The following is a 22485-nucleotide window of genomic DNA, read 5'->3' as shown; positions in this document are numbered from 1 at the left end:
CAGAAGGACAAATTTTATTTTTGTTCACTGAGTGTGTAATGTTCTCACTATCCAGTGCATACCCTTGTTTGTGGAAGCTGCCTTGGAGAGACTGACCAGAGAAGTTAAAACCAGTGAACTGCGAACCATGTGCCTCCAGGTTGCCATAGCTGCTTTGTATTACAATCCTCATTTACTATTAAATACGTTGGAAAATCTTCGTTTCCCCAATAACGTGGAGCCTGTCACCAATCACTTCATAACACAGTGGCTTAATGACGTGGACTGTTTCCTGGGGTAAGTGTTTCCACTTTTGGAGATCATTCTCTGTGATACACCTGTGTATGACCTGCTTGTAAATCATGACAAAACTTGCAACTTTTTTACTCTTCTGTTTTGTAGACTTCATGATAGAAAGATGTGTGTGCTTGGCTTGTGTGCTCTTATTGATCTGGAGCAAATACCACAGGTTTTAAATCAAGTTGCTGGGCAGATCCTGCCAGCTTTTATCCTTTTGTTTAATGGATTGAAAAGAGCATATGCCTGTCATGCAGAGCATGAAAATGACAGCGATGATGATGATGAAGCTGAAGAAGATGAGGAAACAGGTATGGAGATGGAAACTTCAATGTTTTGCATGTTTCATTTTCTTCTCATGGAGATACTCAGTTCCTTTGTGGAATTTCTGAGTACCCTAATTCTAAAAATGAAGTGCTGCAGTAGAACACTGGACATCTTTTGACAACTTTGACCACTTTTGACAACTTGATAACTTCTGATTTATTTTCCAGTCCCTCTTAAAACTAACTTCCAGGGCTGAGTTAAATGAGCTCCCCCCTTTCTAGCCTGCACTGTGTTGTTACCACTTCCAGTGCCTGTTTTACATAATTTGCCACATTTCTAAAGAATTGTTCTTGCTGTTCTCAAGATAAACCTTTTTTTTTTGTGTTGTAATTAACTCAGAGGAGCTGGGGAGTGACGAAGATGACATTGATGAAGATGGTCAAGAATATCTAGAAATTCTAGCAAAACAGGCAGGTGAAGATGGAGATGATGAAGACTGGGAAGAAGATGATGCTGAAGAGACTGCTTTGGAAGGCTATTCCACGATTATTGATGATGAAGACAACCCTATTGATGAATATCAGATATTTAAAACAATTTTTCAGAGTAAGTAGCTGGATTTCCTTTCCTGGCCAACAAGTTACATTTTAACTTTAGTGTACCCTGTTGTAAACTAGAACCTGTCAAAACTTCCAAACAGGCTTTCCAATACGTGCTTGAAGCATTTCTTTCTTTGGAAAGGGGAAGCCGTCATTAAACTTTCAGAGCAGGGGGAGATGCTTGAATGAACTTACTTTGGTAGGGAAGAGGTCAGAAGCTGTAGTAGTGTTTAAGTGTCTTGAATTATGTAACCATAACAGAATATTATTCTGATTAAAATGGCAGTGAGTAAGCTTTGAGTTATAGAACATTCTAATCAACGCTTCCCTTTTGCTTGTGTTTTCTTTCTGCTGCAGCAATTCAGAACCGTAACCCTGTGTGGTACCAGGCTTTGACACAGGGCCTTAACGAAGAGCAAAGGAAGCAGCTGCAGGACATAGCGACTCTGGCAGATCAGCGGCGGGCAGCACATGGTATTTGCACCCCTTTATACCACTAATGGCTCCTTTTGCTCTTTGAATGCCCTGGATGGGCTCAAGAAGCATAATACTAAAAAGCCTGTAATTCAAGCCTGATAATGTCTCCATCAAAGCAGTGTTGTTTGAAGTCTCTTAAGATTGTCAGGTAACAAAGCCTCAATGCACAACCTGGATGGCAATACCGCAGGTGGGAGGAATGGTAGAAACACTTGGGGAAGTGGCAAAGGAAATAAAAGCATATTTGTCCTCATTGCTTGGATTTGAAAACAATTGATTTGATTATCTGAAGGTAGATGAACTCCAAGTATGTTAACAAACACATTAAGCGGCTGATAAATTATTTCCTAAGATGTGACATAGTCCAGTTGGGATAGACAAGGATTCTGTGGATAGGAGGATATTAAATTACAAAAGTAGTATCCATCTGTAAAGCCACATCATTAAGCCCATTAAATATATCAGAACATTACAGATAATACAGATTTTTAAATCTGTATTCAGTTCTTCTTTTTCTTTTTTCCTAGGTTTTCTCTTTTGAGAATAAGCCAGTATATATCACACTCTAAAGTCAAGACTGAATGTTGAGGGATCAGTCCAGCCTCCTATCCTCTGTCTTATTGAGCAATTGCTGTAGATGTTTCAAAACAGAAATTCAGAAATATTTCAATAAAAAGATTGGTAGTAACAATACACATTGAATAAGTGCTTTTTATGAGAGCACAGCCTAAATTACCTCACAAAGCTTGTAAATGTTCAGAATGATCCAGTTTTAATGGTTATAAAATACAGTTTCACTGTGACCCCTGTCAAGCAGTAGATATTATATGATGAAGTTATATACTATTGCATTTTATGGAGATAAAAATGTTTGAGGTATGTGTTTGTTTGTTCGGTTTGTACTGTTGTTTTCAGAGAAGTTGTAAAGTTTAGTTAAAGCAACCAGATCCTTATGGGAAATTCTTGCCTACTGTCAGAACACACTGATACTACATTTAGGCCACCCACCACGCATGGGGACATCCTGTTAGAAGGATTTGAAATACAGTTCTCCCTCACTAATGTAGCTTAGAAGAATTTCCATATGCTGAGAGATCTGTCTTTTGTGGAGCTGTGAGGGATTCTCCCCCCATGCTCCATTAGCCATGGCAACATCTTTCTGGCCTGTTCCCAAAGAGCCAGAGCCAAAATGCAGATTTGCTAGATAATATGAGCTGTCCTGTATTCCCAGAGAGATTGCAACTGTTTTGATTTAGGAGAAAGCTCTAAGACCAATGTAAGACATTAGTAAGTGTTATCTTGGCCTAGGAATAATACAAACCACCTTCTGCACTGTCTAGACTGTAGCAAAGGTACAACCTAAATTACCAACCTGATTTTCAGTTGTCCATGTATTAGAGCTTGTGAAAACCTCTTATAGTAAAACCTGTCCTACAGCAGTGTTTGAAGGATGATAAAACCAGACACCTTAACTATCACTGGTAGTTACAGTGATGGATATGTGGACCTTAGATGTCTAAAGATCTTGAGGTTTGGCTGAAAATGAAAAGTGATGAACTGGGTAGTTTTCTCTCAGAATTATGTTTCATGGTCTAGTAATCTAAAGTCCAAATTATCTGCTTGGTTAGCAGCATGTGTAAAAAGTCTTTTTCTGGTGCTTCAGTAGCCATTTCTGCTTATATTGTTTGAATCGAGATAGGAACACTGAAAATTCAGCCAATATCTACGTACTGCTTTTTTGTATATGTGTTCTGTTACTGATTTGACTGCAAGGTGTGTTGATGTTAACCAGAAAGAATTGTGTGCCTGTTACCAAGTTTATAAGTGCAGCATTCATTCAGGTCCTGTTTCTAAACTAGTCATGTCCAAAAGCTAAAGTTTGGGCTTTTTCAAGTACAAATTCATTTAAGCATGGCTTTAACAATATTGAGAAGTTAAAATAAGTAAATAGTCCATCTGTTCTTTGGGGCCTAGCACATTTCCACGTGTGGGTGCTGATTCCTTTGTTGGGTAACCCCAGGTTAAACCTGTATCTCTGAGAGACTCAAAGTAGTCAGTCACAGAACCTTGGTCTGTCTTCCCCCCTACACACGCACTAAAATATCTTCCTTCTGTTTTGTTTTGTTTTGTTTTAGAATCCAAAATGATTGAAAAGCATGGAGGATACAAATTCAATGCTCCAGTTGTGCCAACTTCATTTAATTTTGGAGGCCCTGCCCCAGGAATGAATTGAATTATAACTTTTCCTGCTACTGTGTGATTGTAGTGAAGAGCTTGTGTTCCTCCCAATAGTGGTTCCAGAACTGGTTCATGTTATCTACAACTCACTCTAAACTAATTTATAAATAGATTGGACAAAAGCCCCAGAAGTGGGACCTGATTATACAACCTAATACTGGAAAGCAAACCAGAGGTTTTTTTGAAGATAGGAAGAATCTGAATTTAAAGCTTCAAATGACACACTTTGGAGATCGGAAATCAAGAGGGGATGTCATGAAGGCAGCTTTTCTTTTTCTGAGGAGAAAAACCTAGACATGGGCTGCAGGACTATTTAAAATGTCTCATTTACAGTTCAAGCTAGAAGGCAGACTTAATTTTTACACCTGTGGCAGTATGAGTATTTGCCCAGTTTCTTTCCCTTTTATCGCTACCTACTGGGTGTCTATTCTTTTAATGTAAATAAGATAAGGTAATCAGATAGCCTTACTTAATCTTCATCATTTCCATTTATCAAGAATGTTCATATGTAGAATATTGGACACTTAATGTAGCACTACATAACTGATAAATCTGTAAATTAATTAGCACTTTCATATTGAAACAAGCCTGCTAGCCTATGTACAAAAATAGCAAAATGTTTGCTGTTTATAAAAATAAAGAATAAGGGATGTATTGGGGAAAATAATTTCAAGTTATTAATTTAAAATGAACTAGCAGTTTTGTACCTGGTGACTTTGTGGTGCAGTCACCTCTGGTTGTGACTTGAATTCGGATATGTAAAAAGGGGTTAGTGATATTTCATTGCTGCTAAAGAAAAAATAGCAACACCCTCCGTGTCCTTTGTTTTTTTTAAAGATTTCACTGTACAAGCTAGAAAAGTGAACAAATGTGTACTGTAAGCACAAAGAAAAAGCTATCCTCTCTAAAGCAGGTAAATAAGATGTGAAGTTCTTAAGGTCAATTGAAGTATGTGGGTGAAACATCTACATATGCAGTCTGTTAAAAACACAACAGTGTCATTGGCTGATCTGGGCTATGGTATATAAATGCAATTTTTTCCCCAGTTGTGCAAAATATTTTCCAGCTCATGGTAGTGCAGGTGCACTACTCCTGCATTTCATTCCCCCTCTTTTTGCACTTGCAGCATTCGTGTGTGCTGTTGTCTGCCTGATCCAGACAGTGTATTTGAAGTTTTGCCAATCTTTCAGTTTTGAAGCCACAATTTTCTTCCTTCAAAGTTGCTATAGTAACTAGTATTTTAGCTAGAGAGGCAAAATACAGTTCCCTCTGGGACCACTATCAAAACCACTGTATGAAGAAGCCAGCAGGGAGAGGCTGTGAATGGGTTGGCTTTAATGCCCCCCTTTTTTTTTTTCCTAAAAGCAAAATCCATTGGCGTTTGATCTTGCCTTGAGATCATTGGTGTCAGGTCTTTTAAATCAAATGTTTGGGTTGGTTTTTTTTTTCTTTAGGCTGTTTTTATATAAAATGTCACCTGCTGTTACAATTGATATTAAACAAGCTACCTTAATTTAATGTAAGCCTCCAAAATTTAAATACAGGTTAAAAATAAACTGAGTTTTTATCTGTAAAAATGAAATGCACATATATATATATTATGATACTCAAAATGCAGTCTTCAGAAAATTGGTTTGTGTGGTGTGGTTTTTTGCATCAGCAGAGTAGCAGGATTTGGTGGTGGTTTGGGGTTTCCTTGCTGAGCTGCCCAGCCCCACGCTCTGCCTTCCACTGGTGCTGGCACTTCTCAGGCAGCAGGAGGGGTTTTCCAGCCCCTCCTCTCGGGCTGCCTTGCTCTGGCAAATGCTTCCCTGTGCTTGGGGTGCCAAGATGGGACACTCACTGAGCCAGCTCTGCAGTGCCACGCTGCCCTACCCCAGTACCAAAGGGACACTTGAGAAGCAAAGCACCCGATGAGAAAAAGCCTAAATAATGATGCCTTGGATGGGAATACCCATCCATCCTCGTGGTGGTGTGAGAGCCAGGATAGTTCCTGTGCATCTTTAGGTGACTGGCCAAGTGCACACAGCAGAACTTACTTGGGGTTTTGTGACTGTAACTCATGGGCACGTCCAGGTATGCTCCAGCCCCCAGGGCATCTGTAGACAGGGTTTTTATTTTTGTAGAAAAAGCTGACAGACTTACTTCCAGCATGCCTTCCCCTGTGCAGTCCTTGGGATCACCCAGTTTGACATAAATCATTTCTGGACATCTGCTTGTTGGGTATCTGCTTACCTCCATATGCATCCAAAAAAATGTATGAGAACCTTTGAAGACAGATGAGCCACTTAGGCCTCGTGGCTGAAGATGTGACAGCAGCAGTGAGAAGGCTTCATGTATAAAGCAGATGACAAAAAAATAGGGGGAAATCACCAGTTTTAGTGCCATTGTCAGTTCTGGAACAATTATATTTTTCAAGTCACAAGTCAAGGGAAGAATTTTATCTTGGTGTGAGGAATACAGTCTTACTTCAAGGGTGCTTTTATGTGTCACTAGACTGGTTAGCAAGGAGCATCTTTTTTAAGAATGGATCTAGAACTTTGCTTTCCTTTGCTCCAAGAAATGTATTTATATCAATTGCAAAACAATTTTGCATTGTTGTTGGTGGTGATAGCGCATTTTGTGATGCAATATATCAATTTCAGTGATACACTTATGTCAAATTAAAAACTGATCTTCCTCCTAGAACTTGCGCTTATCCATTCCATTTTCAAGGATAATGCAACTCTAAAGGAAGAGCTGGGAAATTTAAAGCCTCTGTTTTTTCTATTATGGAAGATCTCCTTGGATTAATAAACATCTAAAGCAAATCCTTATCTTCACTTATTTCAGTGTGGTGTTTTGAATGTAGCTGTATCCCTGCAGTAGAGTCCTCCTCAAGTTGTGTGTAAGGTTTGTATTTCCCTCCAAAATATTTCTCTGAACAAATGTTAGGCACAACCACAGTTCTCTTCAACTGTGTTAAATATAAAAAATAGGCAGTTTTTTAAAATGCCAACATACTGGGTAAATTTAATCTTTTTTTTTCCCTACATCACTGTCTTAAAAGAATTATCAATACGTGCCAGCATAGTACAGCAAAGCTCTGTTCAAATCTCTTATAGCTTAGAACTGATACTGCAAGATTTATCAATTCTGCAGTGGAGTAATTACTGACTACCTGCCAATAAACATGCAGATGATTTTAATTATGCCTAGTAATGGATATACCTGGTAAGTTTTATGGGTTTATTTTCTCTGTGAAACCTTCTACGTACCCAGAATGAGTCGTGGAAAAGCTTTGTCTGCTGCTGATTATCAGTTACTTTTCAAGCAATATGTAGCTTTATGTTAAATGGCATGTAACTGGTTTGTGTATTTCTGCTTTTTGTAGCAAACTGTTGATGCTGGAAACATAAAGCACTTCAGAGTGGGAAATAGAGGTTGCAGCATTTCACAGAGATGTTAATAAATAATTATTAATACAAGGGGAGTTGGCAAATCAGAAATAGGATTTTATCTCGGGTATTTCACTGCTGCTGTACCTTGAACCAAACTGATGGCTGCAGTTTGTACTTGGTTTAAAACTTACAATTAGGAAACAGTACATTAAGAAAAACCGGCCATTAGCTGGGCTTACTGTCCCATCATTGGGGAGCATTCGCGTCAACTGCGCAAGAAAAATCGCCTGCGGAATTAACCGTAACACGCTTTGCTTGCTGTAGACTGGGAGCTGCTGGACTATTTATTACACGTTTTCATACCTAAAAATCACGTAAGGATAAACACTCCCAAGCATAGCTTTAAGCACAGCGTCCTTCTTCCCCGGAGCCGGGCTGGAATGGCAGCCGGAGATAATCCGGCAGGAGGCCGGGAAGGGAAGGGCAGAGCGCTCACTGTCCCCGGCCCGGCCACGCGGCCCCTCGCACGGCCCAAGGGGGCGCGGATGGCCCCGGCCGAGCCGGATCCGCTCCCCAGGAGGGCCCGGCGGCCGCCGCCGTCCCCTCCCCGTCCTCAGCGCCTCAGGCGCTGCCGGCTCCGCGCGGCGCCCGCCGGGGGAGGGCAGGAAATGGCGCCGCTCCCCGCTGGCGCGCGGGCGCCTCGCCGCCCGCGGCACAAAATGGCGGCGGCCCCGCGCCCGGCACAGCCGCGACGCCATGAAGCCGCGGGGCGGGGCCGCGGGCGCGCGGCCAATGGGCACCGCCGCGCGGCCCGCAGGCCACCAATGGCGGGCGGCGGCGGCGGCGGCGCGCGCGGTGCAGCCAATGGGAGCGGCGGAGTCGGCGCTGCCGGGCCCCGCCCGCGGGGCGCGGGGCGGTGCCGTGCGGGCGGGCGGCGCCGAGCGGCCGTTTCCTGTCCTGGTGCATGGTGGTCGGACGGAGGAATTGTTGGAAAATTTCTCGGCGAGGTTCGTATATAAATGTGCTTTTACCCAGTGTGCCTTATGCTCCCTCCGCCATCTCCGGACGGGGCCGCCGCGCCGCGCCCGCCGCGCCCGCCGGCGGTGCTCGGGGAGGCGGGCAGGGGCAGCGGGGCGCGGGCGGCATCGACCCGAGCGGCAGAGCGGCGGCGATAAAGCCGCTCCGCTCCGCGGGGCCCGCCCGGCCCCTCCCGCCCGCCGGGCCCGCGGGGGTCCCCCGGGCCGCCCCCCCGGGCCCGCTCGGCACTGCGTCACGGGCGGGGGGCGAGGGGGGCACGGGCCGGGGCGCTCCGGGCCCCGCGCCCGCCGTGCCTGAGTCGGGGGGGCTCATTTATTTTTACATTTTCCCCGTTGTTTGGGGCTTTTTTTCCCCCCTCTGATTTTTAAATATGTGGTTTTATTACTATTATTTTTTCAAACTTGATGTTCCCATGCTGTCGGCCGCAGAGCGGCATTAAAGCGGTGGCGGCCGGGGCTGCCCGGGCCCCGCGCGCGGCCGGACCCGCGCAGGCTCCGGAGGAAAATCCGCTGTGCCTGCCCCGAGCCGCGGGGCTGCAGCGCGGCCCTGGCCGCGCTCTCACGGGAAAAGGTCCTGGCACCTCCCGGCCTTCTGAAATCCAGCTGTTTTACTGCATCTCGCTCACCTCGCCAAAATGCAAAAGCATTTTAACCCTTTTTTTGGTGGTTTTTTTTTTGTTTTGTTTTGGTTTTTTTTTTGGTTTGGCTTTTGGTTGTTTGGTGGTTTTTTTTGGTTTTTTTTTGTTTTTTTACAATTGTTCTTGTCGTTCCCTTCATCTGTTTTCCTCTAAAACTTCTAATAGAACGGGATAACGAGAAGCTGCTCCTCTAGAAAAATGGCCTGCAATAATGCAAAGATTTTAATTTTGTTTCCTGATAAGGCCTGATTTGTGTTGCTTTTTCATCCAGAAAAAATGATGTGACTTCCGTGCAAGTTTAAATTTTCTGTTAAAACAAGGCTGCGGTTGAGCAGCTCCACTTAAGTTTAAAATTTTTGTAAGGGATTATTTTGAACGATCAAAGAGTTACATCTGCCATTATATGCAGAGTGATACCAGTATTTGTAAGGAATGTTATTTCTGGTCCAGTGACACAGGAACTGCAACCTTACAGTCTTTCAAAGCATTTCCTCTTGTTTTATCGAGATTCTGCATCAAATGTTGTCTGTCAGCTGTTTTTGCAGACTATACACCAGATATTTCTGTTGTAGCTTCTAGGTGATGGTACCTGAAAAATGAAATTAGGTTATCCTCAGCTAGCAGCTTTTTAACATAGACATAGCATATTGTTAGCTTTGTGCTAACATTAATAGCACAAATAGCTAATATACTACGTCGAATGGCAGAGTACGGTGTAGCCGTGTTTTCATGGCTTGTTTCTTTGTATTTCTGCATTAATGCCTTGAGCTTTCAAGGTGTGTTTGTGTCAAACGCGATTTGTCTGTATCACTGCAGAAAAGGAACCTCAGGAATATGTGGTCAAATAATAGATGATTGCTTTGGTAATGGATTGCGGCTTAAATGAGATGTAAAAATAAACATTATGAAAGAGTTTTGAGAAGTATATTTCAAATTGATTTAATAATTTACCTAAACTGTTGTCATAATTAATATTTCATTTCTACTACTCTATCTGAGGAAGAGTAATTTTGCTTTATATTAAAGGCTAAAATAAAGCAAATACTTTAGAAAGTGTAAAAGGTACTTTAGGTAGAAGGTCACACTGACTTAACTCTCTTCATTCTTGTGTAGCTTTTGGTGCATTTCTCAGAGGAGGGAGGCACAGCAATAGTCAAGTGATGAATAGTCCCTGGTAATGGGTGCCAAAATTAGGCTGTAAATTAGTGTTTTTCTTTAGAATATCTCCAGTTGTGTGTTGCTTCAGCTCACTGGGCATTTTGCTGTCCTGTACTGTCCAGGAAAAGGGAATTGTCAGGAGTTAGAGCGGTAGATAGGTCCAAGTGCTGGCTGCTGCTTCTGTGACTGCTCCCCCGCAGCTCTGTGGGATGGGCACAGGGATTAGGATCAGGATTCCTCGGTTTTAGTTTGGTCGGGGTGGCTTCATTTACACTGCGGGATGCTGGTCTTCCCTTGCTGTTGCATGTGAGTCTTCACCTTAAGAGTTTTGGGTTAACACATACTCAGCATAGGTGGAGTCTTTGAGAAGCACTATTACATTTTGAGGAGTCTTTAGCTGTCACTTGTGAAACTGTGAATTGTTTTCCAAAGGGCTTGGCTGAATTTGGATGACTTTCCACACACAGAGATAATCAGGGCAATTCTTCCAGTTTCAGGCCTTACAATGGCCAGAATGCAAATATTCATGAGGAAGGTGGGACCCATCTTGGTGCTGCTGTACTTACTTTTCTCCTGTCTGTATTTTGATTTGTACCTGCTTCCTTGGCCATCCCCATGATTTGTGCTTCCCGTGATAATCTTCTAGAACTCCTGCAGCCTCTGACATGTATGTACATAGCACAGCATCCCAAGCCGGCCATTCCTTTCCACTGACTTTTTTTTCCTGTGTTGCTGCTACATCTCTTGCAGATCTCTGCAGCTCACCAGCAGTGCTTTCTGCTCAGCAGTAGTAGGGGGCAGCTTTGTTTTTCATCTCCTCTGTGCAAGGAAATCAGTGCACCCGGTAAAGAGAGCATGAATTGGGTAGTCTGTTCCTGTGGCTTGTGTCACAAAAGATCCCAAAAGATGGGAGGGAGGTTTCTACTTAGCTTATGGATCCCTAAGATATACTGTGATCCGAAGGGATGCATCCTCTTCTTGAATGCAGGAGTTCAGCTCTGAAGTGCAAGTTCTGTAACTTTTGTGCATAGGTCTTGTTCTGAGTGTGGAGTGAGGAGTCTGAGGAAGGTATCTCTCCATGGACACCATTTCTAGGGAGGAGGGGAAGGAAGCCTTGTGACCCATCTTGGCACAGTGGGGTTTATGGCGTTTTGCCTGTACCTAAATGTAACTTGATCTGCCCTTAGTTGTATTTTCTTAAGGGAATATGATTTTGCTTCTCCCTCTGTGCACCAGGGATCATTGATCAGTTACTCAAAACCAAATTGGACTAAATTAGTAAATGCTTCCAGTGACTTAGTCTGTTAAAATTTTCTAGGTTACATGGCTCTTTTTCATTGTATATTGGGATTGTGCTTTGCTCCACCAATAACACTTGTTAAATAAATGAAATTTTTGGTTTTGAATGGAATTTACAGTTCCAGCAAGTTTTGCAATTTTCAAGGCTGACATCAGACTTACATTTAAAACTATGTAATGCGTCTCTCAGTCTGTATTTCACTGACTGCAGAATGTTTCCCTCTGTATACACTTGAGCAGAAAGCTGTGTTACCTGCTTAATGCTCTTGGACTTAATTTCTGATGACAGACTTTTCTAGAATTGGAAGATGGGTCTGTATTTGCAAGTTAGTTGGTTTGACTGTATTTTAAGTATATTCATACATAGCTAACATGATGCTGCACAGAGTTTTTTAGGATTTATTTATTTACAGTATTTATAGATGTACTGTGTTTCAAGTTATGTTTGTAATCTGGCTTTGGCAATCCAGTTGGCTGCCCCTTTAGTTCCTGAAATACAAGCCCGTGCTAAAGCACTGCCATTAACTGTCATGGCTAATGCTGATACATCTGTAAGGTAGTTATCAGATTGCTAATTAACTCCTAGCCACACAAAACAACCCACTCAAAATTCCTCTGTTTGTTGGCAGTCTCAGTGGGTTTGCAGGATTTGGAAGGGCATGGCCAGAATTCATTTGTTTTCGTGATGTAAATAAGACACTTTTGTGATTGCTTGACCGATTAAAAGCTAGAAGGCTATTTGACATGAAAGTAAAACAGCAATAGAAACAGCAGGTCTCAGTTTCTTTCAGATTTTTAGCCCTTAAGTATTCATTTAATCACCAGGTGTTCCCAGTTATATTTAAAACACCGATATAACTGGAGGTTTTATGATTTAAGGGGTAAGTAGCCCCATGAAGTGCTTCAGAAGTTAACTGTATGTAAATATATTTTTTTGTGTAAATAGGCATCACTGCTCATTTCTAGGAGTAACGTAGATACAGTTGTGACATGCATCACCTGGATGCCTTCTGGATACATATTTTAGCTATATATGCGCTTGATGGTAGAAACAAACCCAACAAAAGCTAGTAGTTTTAAGAACACACAGATTGATCTGTTAGGTGCTTTCAATACGTTTATCCCTTCATAGTTCCAGGGTGAAAATCCATTTGGAATGAAATGCTTTATCTCACTGACATGTGCTGTAAAATTATTTCAAGTTTGGGGTTTTTTCATCTTTGGTAATCATGTTGTAAGTTTTTTCAGAAAATCAGCTGACCTGCCATAGGTTCAGCTGTTTTTCTGAGTGTGCATATTATGAGTAGTTACCCTAACTTTTTTTGACTATTAAAACACAAGTAACTTATTACCAGTCAGTCTGCAATAAAGAAATGGGTTTGAGGTTTTTTAGAAAGGAAGGTTTGCCTGAGCATTGATAATACAAGTGTGGCCAGGAGAGAAGAAATGTATCCTAACTGAACGAGAAATGTGACCTGAGTTGAGAGAAACTTGCTGGGCTGTTTTGGTAGGTGAGTTCCACTGTTGCATTTGCAGTAGGTCTGCAGGCCATTCATTCCGTGCATTCCTAATGACACAGGGGTGTTTCAGTCATACTTGAATTGGTGTTTGGGACAGATTATATGGCCCTTCCTCAAGCCAAACCTCTGCTGCTGTGTGCTACTGCTACTACTGACTGTGTCATTAGTGCATTGCTCATTGACCAGCTGGATTAATATGCTTTTTTGTACCTTATTAATATAAACATTTTGGAATCCTGTTGTCTGTACCCCTGCATGGATCTCAATTGCTTGTCAGGTTCCATGCAGGATTTTTGGAATTGGCTCTGTTGGAAGACTCCCAGATCTGTTTCAAACCTCTGTCTCAGGAAGCTGTGCTGCTGGAATAATACACCCAGGGCAGCTGTGGTCATGGAATTGGGTGTTTGCTGTGAGGTGCTTGTCCCAGAGCTGCAGCATGAGTTTAATTAGCTTCTGTCAGCACTGCTGACAGCTCACGTGCTGATGGAACTACTCTGGCCTCCTTTCATTAACCAGTAATTTCTTCTCTAATATATTCAAGAAAGGTGTGAAGTTAGAAGTCATATTTGAGGGATCAAATGAGGAGTCAGCCTGAGTCTTCTACATGTGTAGGACTTGTTGGTGGGTGGCTTTCTGATCTGCCTGTGTTTAAATGCCATACCTTTGAAAATAATAGCAACCTTAGCATTCCTGCAGTGTGAAAATACACACATATACATAATCTCATTAGTTAGAGTAAGGATTTGTAAATATTCTTTATTTGCACTGGTTAATCCAAATTTATATATATATCTATAAAATGCAAGCATTGACATCTGACAATACTTCTAACATTCACAATGGGATTTGCAATATAATCTGTATGGAAATGACTTTGGGGGGAAAAAGACTGCTGAAACATGAAGTAATCTTGTCAGGCTAAATATGGTTCCCACTGCTCACACTGAAGTCTGATGTGTGGTTAAGGCAGTGATAAATTTGGTCTTGCATTTATTTTTCAGTTCTGAAGAGATACCAAACTGTGGCAGCGAATTAGTCTTGAAGTGCATTATTACCAGGATGTGGATGTATCTGTTGTGAAACAGAAAGGTTGAAATACTGTAAAAATGAGCCTTGAATTTGACTACAAACCTCTGCTTCAGAGTGCTTATGCAGTTGACAGTGCTCTCAGTCTTGGTCTAGTTTTTCTCCAGGGCCAGAATTAGAGCCTGTGCTTTATCATTCACAACACTTCTTCACCATGTAGAAAATTAGAAAATGATTGTGTAATTTGCTATTAAATTGCATACCTTAACCCTTTATCTGAGTCCAGCTTTTGTTACCAGGTTATGTAGTAGATGTTTTTGTTCTGTATTTCAGCCTTGTTAGCATTTTATACTGTGGATAATTCATGTGGTAGAAATTGCTGTTTAATTATGTTTTGCCTTTACAAGAGACTCGAGAAAATACAGTAAAAGAACTTGAGAGAGATTGTGTGAGAAAGCATGTAAGAAGTGCCCAACATGAAGTAGTTGTTACACTTATTTACTGAAAGTCAGTCTGACTGACAACAGCACAAACCCCAATTTTTCAGTGCAGTAAAGTCCCGGAAAAAGTAAGGGCTGTTGATGAAGAAGGAGATCCACGTCTACTGAAGTGTTTGATCAAAGCACCCACAGGATCCAGATTTAATTTCTAACCCTGCTACAGGTTTCTGCAGTAATACTGGAAAAGATTATCGTGCAGCTATGTAGGGGAGCAGAAGATTGTAAAAGGTCTTCGTTCTCCTGTGTTGTGTTTCTGAGCTTACAGGTGACAAATGACTTTATGTAATTAGTGGGGGGGAAAAATGCTGGAAGTCCTCTTGGGTTGTCTGAAAAAACTTTGCCTGGAATAGTCAGTTTTCCAGAGGTTTTTTTGCACTGATACTCAGAAGGCTGTAATGCATATGAATTACCAATTGAAATGTATTTAACCTGATTGTTAATTGTAGGTATTAGCTTTGATTTTTCACACTTTTATTACTCAGACTAGTTTTGTGAAATTACTGGTATTTGCAATCATATCAGTTGTTAAGGACCCTAAGGTAGCCAGTATTTAATCCAGAAAAAACTTAATTGTGTTACTGTGTGGACATACTTGAATTGATTTTGGGATCCACCTTTGTGAAACATGGGACTACAGTTTTCTAAAATTCCTTAATGAAAGTTTCACTATTGTGAGGCTATGTGTTATTTGCCATCTTACCCTTCTTGATTTATTCTTATTTGCCATTTTTATAAGTTTTATAAAATTACAATGGTTTTGTACATTATTTAGAAGTGTATTAAAAATAAAAGTGATGTTTCCTTTCAAATGAAATAAATGCATATTATTTCAAACTTCTCAGTGCTGTCTGCATGAGGGGAGTGAAGAATCAAAACATTGCTGAATGTCTGGAGTAGCTTTTTTTCCTGTCATTCTTTCCCAGTTTTTTCTGCACATTCAAAGTTTGTATTTTGTAATAGTTAAGTTTTCTTCCATGACTGCTGTTACAAGCTTTATTCCATCTTAATCATCTAAGCATCATCTTTGCCTCTCTCAAGGAATTTCTGCTACTGTCACTGCAGGATTTTTCTCTTTTGTCCAGCAATACAGTGGTACAGTCGTTCTTTAAATGACAAATTCCTGCTCTTTTCCAGGCACGCTGGGCTCTCCTCATGCTGTCCTCTCAGCTGCTGGGGTTCCCAAGTGCCCCAAGCCCCCTTTCTGCTCCACGGTAGCCACTCTCTCTGCCAGCTCTTCCCTTGCTTTTCAGCTGCCTCAGTCTCATCTGCTGTTTCTTAGTTGCTTGAATTCATCGTTTTTAGTGGAAATTCCTGTTTCCAGTTGCTAGATTGAGTTTATATAAAAACCTTTATTCTAACATTGCATCTTTTCTCCAAAACAAGTGATAGCACCCAGAAGATCCTATTTGTTTGAGTGTTAGTAGGGGGAAAAGTACCGGAAGTGCTCTCTAGATAGGCAACTTGATGAAGTCTTCATGAAAAATCTTTTATTTTTAACCGCCATCTCCCCTCTCACATGCCTTTGGTTTCCAAGTGTTGAGAACTTAATGTGTGCCTGAGGGTAGTTTTTTCTGTTCAGGTAATTTGCAGGGGGTGGTGGTTTGTTTTGGTGTTTTTAATAAAAGCTTGCACCTCTGTACCCTGCTGGTTGGCTGTTTAAGGTATCAGTGTTAGAGTGGGGGTGACTGCCTGTTGTCAGACACTCAGTTCAGAGATTTTCAGTCGAATTTTTTTGCCTCAGGCTGATTTTTTGTGAGAAGTGTTTTAACCATCTCAAAGAATGGTAATATTTTCTCTGCATGGATACCATAGACATGTTTTGGTGACTAATCATTTTAGGAATGCAAGATACGTTACTGTCCTTGTGAAAGTCTTCTCAAATATCACCATTGACGTGCCTGAAAATTGACAGTTGCAACTTGCGTACGATCTGTGAAGATTTGCAAGAGTTCACAAAGTCAAGTCTCAAGTTTGCACTTCAGTGAGTACTTCCTGACTGAGCCTGTACTTGTCTTTTCTGTAAAACAGCTCTTGAGATTAAGCAGAATCCACATGTGTCAATCTTACCGAGCTGCTGTGCAGGCCCCACCACAGCATTTGTCTTTTTCTAAAAATGGATACTTTCAGCTGCTTTTAACTAATGAGCTGCAATATTTGATGTGGGTAAAGGAAATCTTTCTCTCCCAGATTTTTACTGACAGAACTCCTGGCAGACAGGAGATTTAAAAGAAAAAAGCTTAGTGATGCAGATGCAAAGGAATAAAAGACTTGAGGTGGATTAGGGAAAGAAGTTTGTGAAATTCAGATTAGAAAAACAACGGAGACAAATTTCATGGAAGCTGAGGAGAAAGCAGAAGAGAGTGATTAAAGTGGAGGCAAGGGAAGAGATTTGAGTTTGATGAAAACCAACTGGTTTTGAAAAAGCAAAGCAAATTAAAAAATGTTAGGAGAGTAGATTTGGAGGGTGGATGATCCACCAACAGCAAGGTGATGCTGTTGTGTATGTATGCATTGAAATGATTATCAGAGAGCAGCTGAAGTTGGAAGGACTTTCAGAAGTTGTGGTTCAGCCCTGATCAAGGCAGGTCTCATTTGCCCAGATTGCCCAGGGCTATGTCAAGTTGTTTTGAACCTCTGCAAGGCTGGAAAGTCCATACCCTGTTTCGGCAATTTGTTCCTGTATTTGACTACTCTTACCAAGTAACACTGTAGCATCATTATCTCTGATAGATTGACTCCTTTCTGTGCAACACAGGCCAGCTCTACATCTTTCCTACATCTCTCCAGCCCTGTCTAGCTAGTCAGTGTTCTCCACTGGGGAGAAAGAGGAGAGCCTGGAAGGGAGCAGCACATCCACTTTTGGCTGAGGGTTCTCCTCCCTGCACAGCAGAGTGACAGAGCAAAGCTGCTGTGTCCCTGAAGAGTGAGTGAAAGCTGGGGAGTGGTGTTTGGGAGCATCCCAGTGCTCCAGCCTCTTGTGGGGGATGTACTTCCCAGGTGGGCCTGAACATGAACTGTTGACACAGAGGCAGGAAGGGGATAGACAGTGGTGTGAGGGCGGCATGGACCAGCAGCAAAAGAAGACTTGGGGACTTGTTGCAGAAGGAGTTGGTGTGGGCATGGAACTATTTTAGATTATTCTGACAAGAAGGATGGGATTATATTTGGGAAGAGGCATGTCCTAGGAGTGTGGTACCGTGATAGGACTGAAAAAGAAACTTGGTACTTCATGGGAAAGGGATGGAGCTGGGGATAAGGAACTTAGTGGAAGGACAGAGGATTGAGAAAAGGGTATATTGGGAGTGACCATTGAAAGGAGCTAGAATTGGGAGAAACACAGACTGCATTGCTGCTGATTCTTGTGTGAGACTGTATGATTGTCCAGATCCTCTGGAACAGAGGAAAGTCGTAGGCATTGTTCTGTGTGCAGCAGTTCCCTTTGGTTCTTTTACAGTGTGTGAGTTGACAGTCAGCCATGCTACAGTAACAAACACTGTGAAACAATTTAAACAAATACTATTACTCCTCACCCCTTTAATTTATCTGGCATTAGATTTCTTTTTCTTCCGAAGTAGCTACTCACCCTTTAAGAAATTAGTTCTGCTCAGACTGTCAGAACTCTGCAGCTGCCTGCATTGCCTGCATTCTCACTGCTGCCCAGAGGTGAGAGAAGAGCCATGAGTTCTGGAGGAAGGCAGATGATATTAAAGGTGCTAGGGATTCTTAAAAGATACTTTGTCTAAGAGAGGGAATATTCTCTTAAACAAGTAGACCGGAGCTGAAAGGCCTTTGAGGTGCAGAGTCTGCTGGAATTGTTTCACTCTATAGTTCTAGTCAACACCAGTGGTTGTGAAGCCTTTCTTCTCTGCTGTGTGCAGTGGTGTAGCTGTTTTGCAGCCTGCATCCATGAGGTGTCCTAAAAACTGAGTGCATGGAAAATGCTGGCAATAGAGACCTCTGTTAGCAGTTCAGAGGATAGCCAGCCTCTGGGTACCACTAGCATATAATACCAGAATTAGTTAATGTAACTCGCTACAAGCTGGCAGTGTCTCTGGAAAAGCAGCCCTTGCAAACTGGTCGGGATGAAACTCCTTTTGCTGCTAGTTTGTTTTTTTTAAACTGCAACAGCTTTCTGATCTTATTTGCTTCATAGTACATGGATACTGGGCTGCTTTGCTTCCGTGCCTGCTTAGGCTGACTCTGTAGCTACAACATGTTGATTTTTGGTTTGTGAGCAAAGTGCTTCCTAAGGAATAGTTTTCTGCCTATTTTGAGATGGGGGGATGATAAATGAGTAGTAGGAAAAGAAGTTACTTTACCAAACTCACAATCATGGACATGGCAGAGGAAGACCTTGAGCTCAGGATCTTTTATATCCTCATACAATTCCTTGTCTCTTAGATTATAGTATCCAAAACACTTTCCTATTTTATTTTCTTCAGAAACATCTATATAAATGCAATTTAGTCTGGATGGCCTCTCTTTTTCTTGTGTGTCACATCTCTTTTAGAGGCCTCATTTTCTGTAAAAGCTTATTTTCCTGAAAAGGATGTTGGGAAGAATTATCCATCTTTTCTTGGATGTTAAAAAAAATCCCTCACACCCATTTTGAAGTACATTTTGGGTTCCATCTTAATTGTATCTTCTTTTTGATGCCAAAGTTGTTCAAGGTTCACATTCCTTATTGAAAGCCAGTATTTTAATCTCCTTAATGTTCCAGATAGAAATTATGGAGGATTTTAATCTTGGAAGCCACATTTCTTACACAATTATGCACTGATTATTAGTAATGCTTTTTTCTTGTATGATTTTCAGTATAACATGCGAAAAATCTTTAACCTTCCCAAAGGTACCCTTTCTTTCCCTTTCCTTTATATACTGACTGGAAACAAGAAACTTAGCCTGCACCTCTAGGAAATAGTCTGGCTCACTATATACTTGGATGTATTTGGAAAATACTGCTTGGGTGTAATTTTCAACTACTAAATTACAGTGGCAAACTTTTTAAATACTGTAGGCCCACTGGAGTACCTACATGGTCTAATTTTGTGCTCCTATTCCTTAGTTTTGACAGAAGCACAATTGTCTCAGTGGTCTTTGAGACTGTTGATGAATTGCTTATTCGTGAGCAGATTTCTGGATTGTAGAGGTAAAAAGAGTTAAATGTATTTATAAAGGTAACCATAAGTAAATTAAACCCCCATGATTATTCTTCTCAGCCTTGAATTATAAACCAGCAGGCCAGAGAACAACATTAGGATTAAAAGCTGTGATGTGATCTCCCATATTAAAACATGCCTGGGTAAAAATGTGAGTAGCCAGAGGGGTGGCTCTGTCTCGTTCTGTGAGATACAGCAGTCACTCCCTAATCACTGTCCTCTTGTCTAATTAAAAAATTTTATAATAGGATACTTCATTATTTTAAAGGACAGATTGTTTTGGTTGGTTGGTTTTTTGTTTAAACAGAAACCTCTCTGGAAAATCTAGGGAAATAGTTGAATTGTTCAGTAAGACTTTCCCAGTGTGTCATTGTTTTTAAATCTCTTACTGGCACTGGAGAGATCTTTAATTTATACAGAGAAAGCCCTGCTGTTGTCATGGGTGACTATGGGTGAATTGTCAGCTTTATTTCAATTCTGGGGACAAGCAGGTATCATTACCTATACTGTCACTACCACCGTTATTCTTTGTACATTGCTTAAATAATTTATATTTAACTGAAATTTAAATGTGGTTGATGCACTTTAATTTAGTAACTGCTACCTGAAGTTGCTAACATCTGAGTTAATTGAGGTAGTAATACTTACCTATTTGAGATAACTTTATTCCTTTAAAGTATTTTCCAGATAAGTCAATTATTCTTTGCATCTATTCTATGCGAAACATAACATAAAATATTTGTAGCAGCTATATAAAAATCGCATTAAACTGGGATTACCTAGTTCTGGGTGTGTATTTCAATTTTCTGGTTTTTTGAATACTTTCTTTCTAGGTAGACGATGTTATTAGCTCAGATAAATCGAGACTCTCAGGGAATGACGGAATTTTCTGGAGGAGGAATGGAGGCCCAGCACGTGACTCTGTGTCTAACAGAAGCTGTAGCTGTGCAAGGTGAACCTTCAGGTTAAAATACCTCTATGTTATTGTCTTTTCTCTTTGAAACTCATATAAAACACTAAAATTCATGTCATGTATTCTGAATTAAAAGTCCAACAGAAAACAGTTAACTGAGATTGATTAAATTCACTGATTTAATTCTGGATGGAAATTATCTTTTAATTAAGATTATAGAAGTGTAAATGTGCCAAAAATATATGAAATATAAAATCTGACTTTATTCTCTGTATAGTCTTACCATTTTATACTTTGTAAATTCAGTTTGTATCTAAGTATGTATTAAACAAATTGAGTTTTAAAATAGATTAATGAATTGAAATTGGCTTAAACTGTGCTTCCTGAAAGCTTTGTTAGATTTTACATGATTACAGACCCTTTCCTAAATCTGCATTTTAATTTAAATAGTTTTGTGTGTATTAACAACAGGTAGTGTTGTACGAAACAAATTTATCAATGCAAGTGTGTGTCATTATTTCACTGTTGGCTCTGATGATTTAATTCATAGTTCTCCTAAAACCTCAGCTTTGTAGTTATTTATTCAGTGATGTATTTTTTTTAGTTAAGGAAACTAACATTGTAGCTGTCATGTTTACAGAGCAAAATCTTGAACATATAACTCTAGTATACTAGTGTCCCAAGCTCAAAAACCAGAAAGCAAGTAAGAGCTACTTGCTCTTACTATTTGTCAAACCAATATACTTTGAGGGGATGTAATAATTTATGGAGGTGTTTAGGTTGAGATTTCTAGGGTTTCATGCTGGTTGTAGTGAAGGTGAACTTTTTTCCCTGCTAGATGGTGACAACTTGGAAAACATGGAAGGTGTAAGTTTGCAAGCAGTTACCCTGGCTGATGGCTCCACTGCTTACATACAGCACAACTCTAAAGGTGGGCAAAGGACTGCAAACTGATGGCTACTGAAGTGGTATTCCCCTTTCTAACCCTCTGTTTGCATTGTAAAGTCAGGCAAAATCTGTACAATATTTCTGAAGTTCCAATTCCATTTGGAAATTACAGTAATACTATAACATAAATATTTTTTTTTGCTACTAATAAGATGCAAAAATGAAATTCAGAACTTAAGTAAAATGAAAGTGATCTTTATAGTTCCAACCCAGATATCAATGTTCTGCCTAACAGATAGGACAGCAGACCTTTTCTGGTTTTTTAATCCCGTAATTTTAAAAGCTCTGTACAGTCACACTGTGCTTTCTATTTACCAAACATTATTTCTTGTTGACATTTCATTTATATGTTAATCAACAAAGTATCAACTGTGTGTTAAAACTCTAATGTGTTACACAATTAGAATTCTTTGAAATATTCTGTATATTTCAGATGGTAAACTGATGGATGGCCAAGTGATTCAATTAGAAGATGGTTCTGCTGCTTATGTTCAACATGTACCTATGACTAAAAGCAGTGAGTGCAATAATAAAGAAATGTGTCATAAAATAATGTATTACTGATAAGTATTGATATTAAGTAATTAACAGTCATGATAACAGCTTGATTTCTTATTTTAGTGGAAATAGTTATGAAGAGATCTTAGGTATTTTGTAATCCAAGGTGTTTAGTATTTAATCTTTCCATCTGATGGATTCTTTGAACTCTTGCTGAAGTGCTGTAATTCTTCCTCCTGAGCAGGGGACAGCCTGCGTCTGGAAGATGGACAAGCGGTTCAGCTGGAAGATGGAACTACAGCATTTATTCATCACACCTCAAAAGGTAACTGTTTTGTCAAGTGGGATTTATTGCATCAGTGTTCAACAGAACTTCAGAAATGTAAAATAGGATACTCTCTGAAAACTATCATCTTTCTTAGTGAGATTCCCAGTGTGGATTACTTCTTGCTTTAACTTTGTGAGATCTGAAAATTATTGAAATGAGACTGGTTCAGTTTCTTACTTGGGCCTCATGTAACAGTTTTAAGGGTAATCAAACCCAGTGCATTT

General features: G+C 40.6%; 2 protein-coding genes across 6 annotated transcripts in view; both read left to right on the top strand.

Annotated features, from left to right (window-relative positions):
• IPO7 (importin 7) overlaps positions 1-6679 on the top strand; it is a 35071-nt gene extending 28392 nt beyond the window's left edge. Inside the window, exons 21-25 of the mRNA XM_082284489.1 lie at positions 56-276; positions 382-587; positions 943-1149; positions 1500-1616; positions 3755-6679. Of these exons, the coding sequence (XP_082140615.1) occupies positions 56-276; positions 382-587; positions 943-1149; positions 1500-1616; positions 3755-3852 (849 nt within the window). The 3' untranslated portion in view covers positions 3853-6679. The remainder of the gene's footprint in view (positions 1-55; positions 277-381; positions 588-942; positions 1150-1499; positions 1617-3754) is intronic.
• A 1483-nt stretch (positions 6680-8162) lies between these two features.
• The window catches only part of ZNF143 (zinc finger protein 143), a 37119-nt gene continuing 22796 nt past the window's right edge, over positions 8163-22485 (top strand). For 2 of the 5 annotated variants that reach the window (XM_082283394.1, XM_082283392.1), the window contains exons 1-5: positions 8163-8244; positions 20408-20538; positions 21326-21418; positions 21869-21952; positions 22178-22258. In XM_082283394.1, coding sequence (XP_082139520.1) covers positions 20415-20538; positions 21326-21418; positions 21869-21952; positions 22178-22258 — 382 coding nt within the window. In that variant the 5' untranslated portion in view covers positions 8163-8244; positions 20408-20414. Of the gene's footprint in view, positions 8245-8672; positions 16397-20407; positions 20539-21325; positions 21419-21868; positions 21953-22177; positions 22259-22485 lie in introns of those variants that run through there. The other 3 variants (XM_082283395.1, XM_082283396.1, XM_082283393.1) reach the window with 3 other exon arrangements.

Source organism: Coloeus monedula, assembly GCF_965178545.1.
Source record: "Coloeus monedula genome assembly, chromosome: 6".
Taxonomy (NCBI): domain Eukaryota; kingdom Metazoa; phylum Chordata; class Aves; order Passeriformes; family Corvidae; genus Coloeus; species Coloeus monedula.
This window is presented reverse-complemented; position numbering and strand designations above follow the sequence as displayed.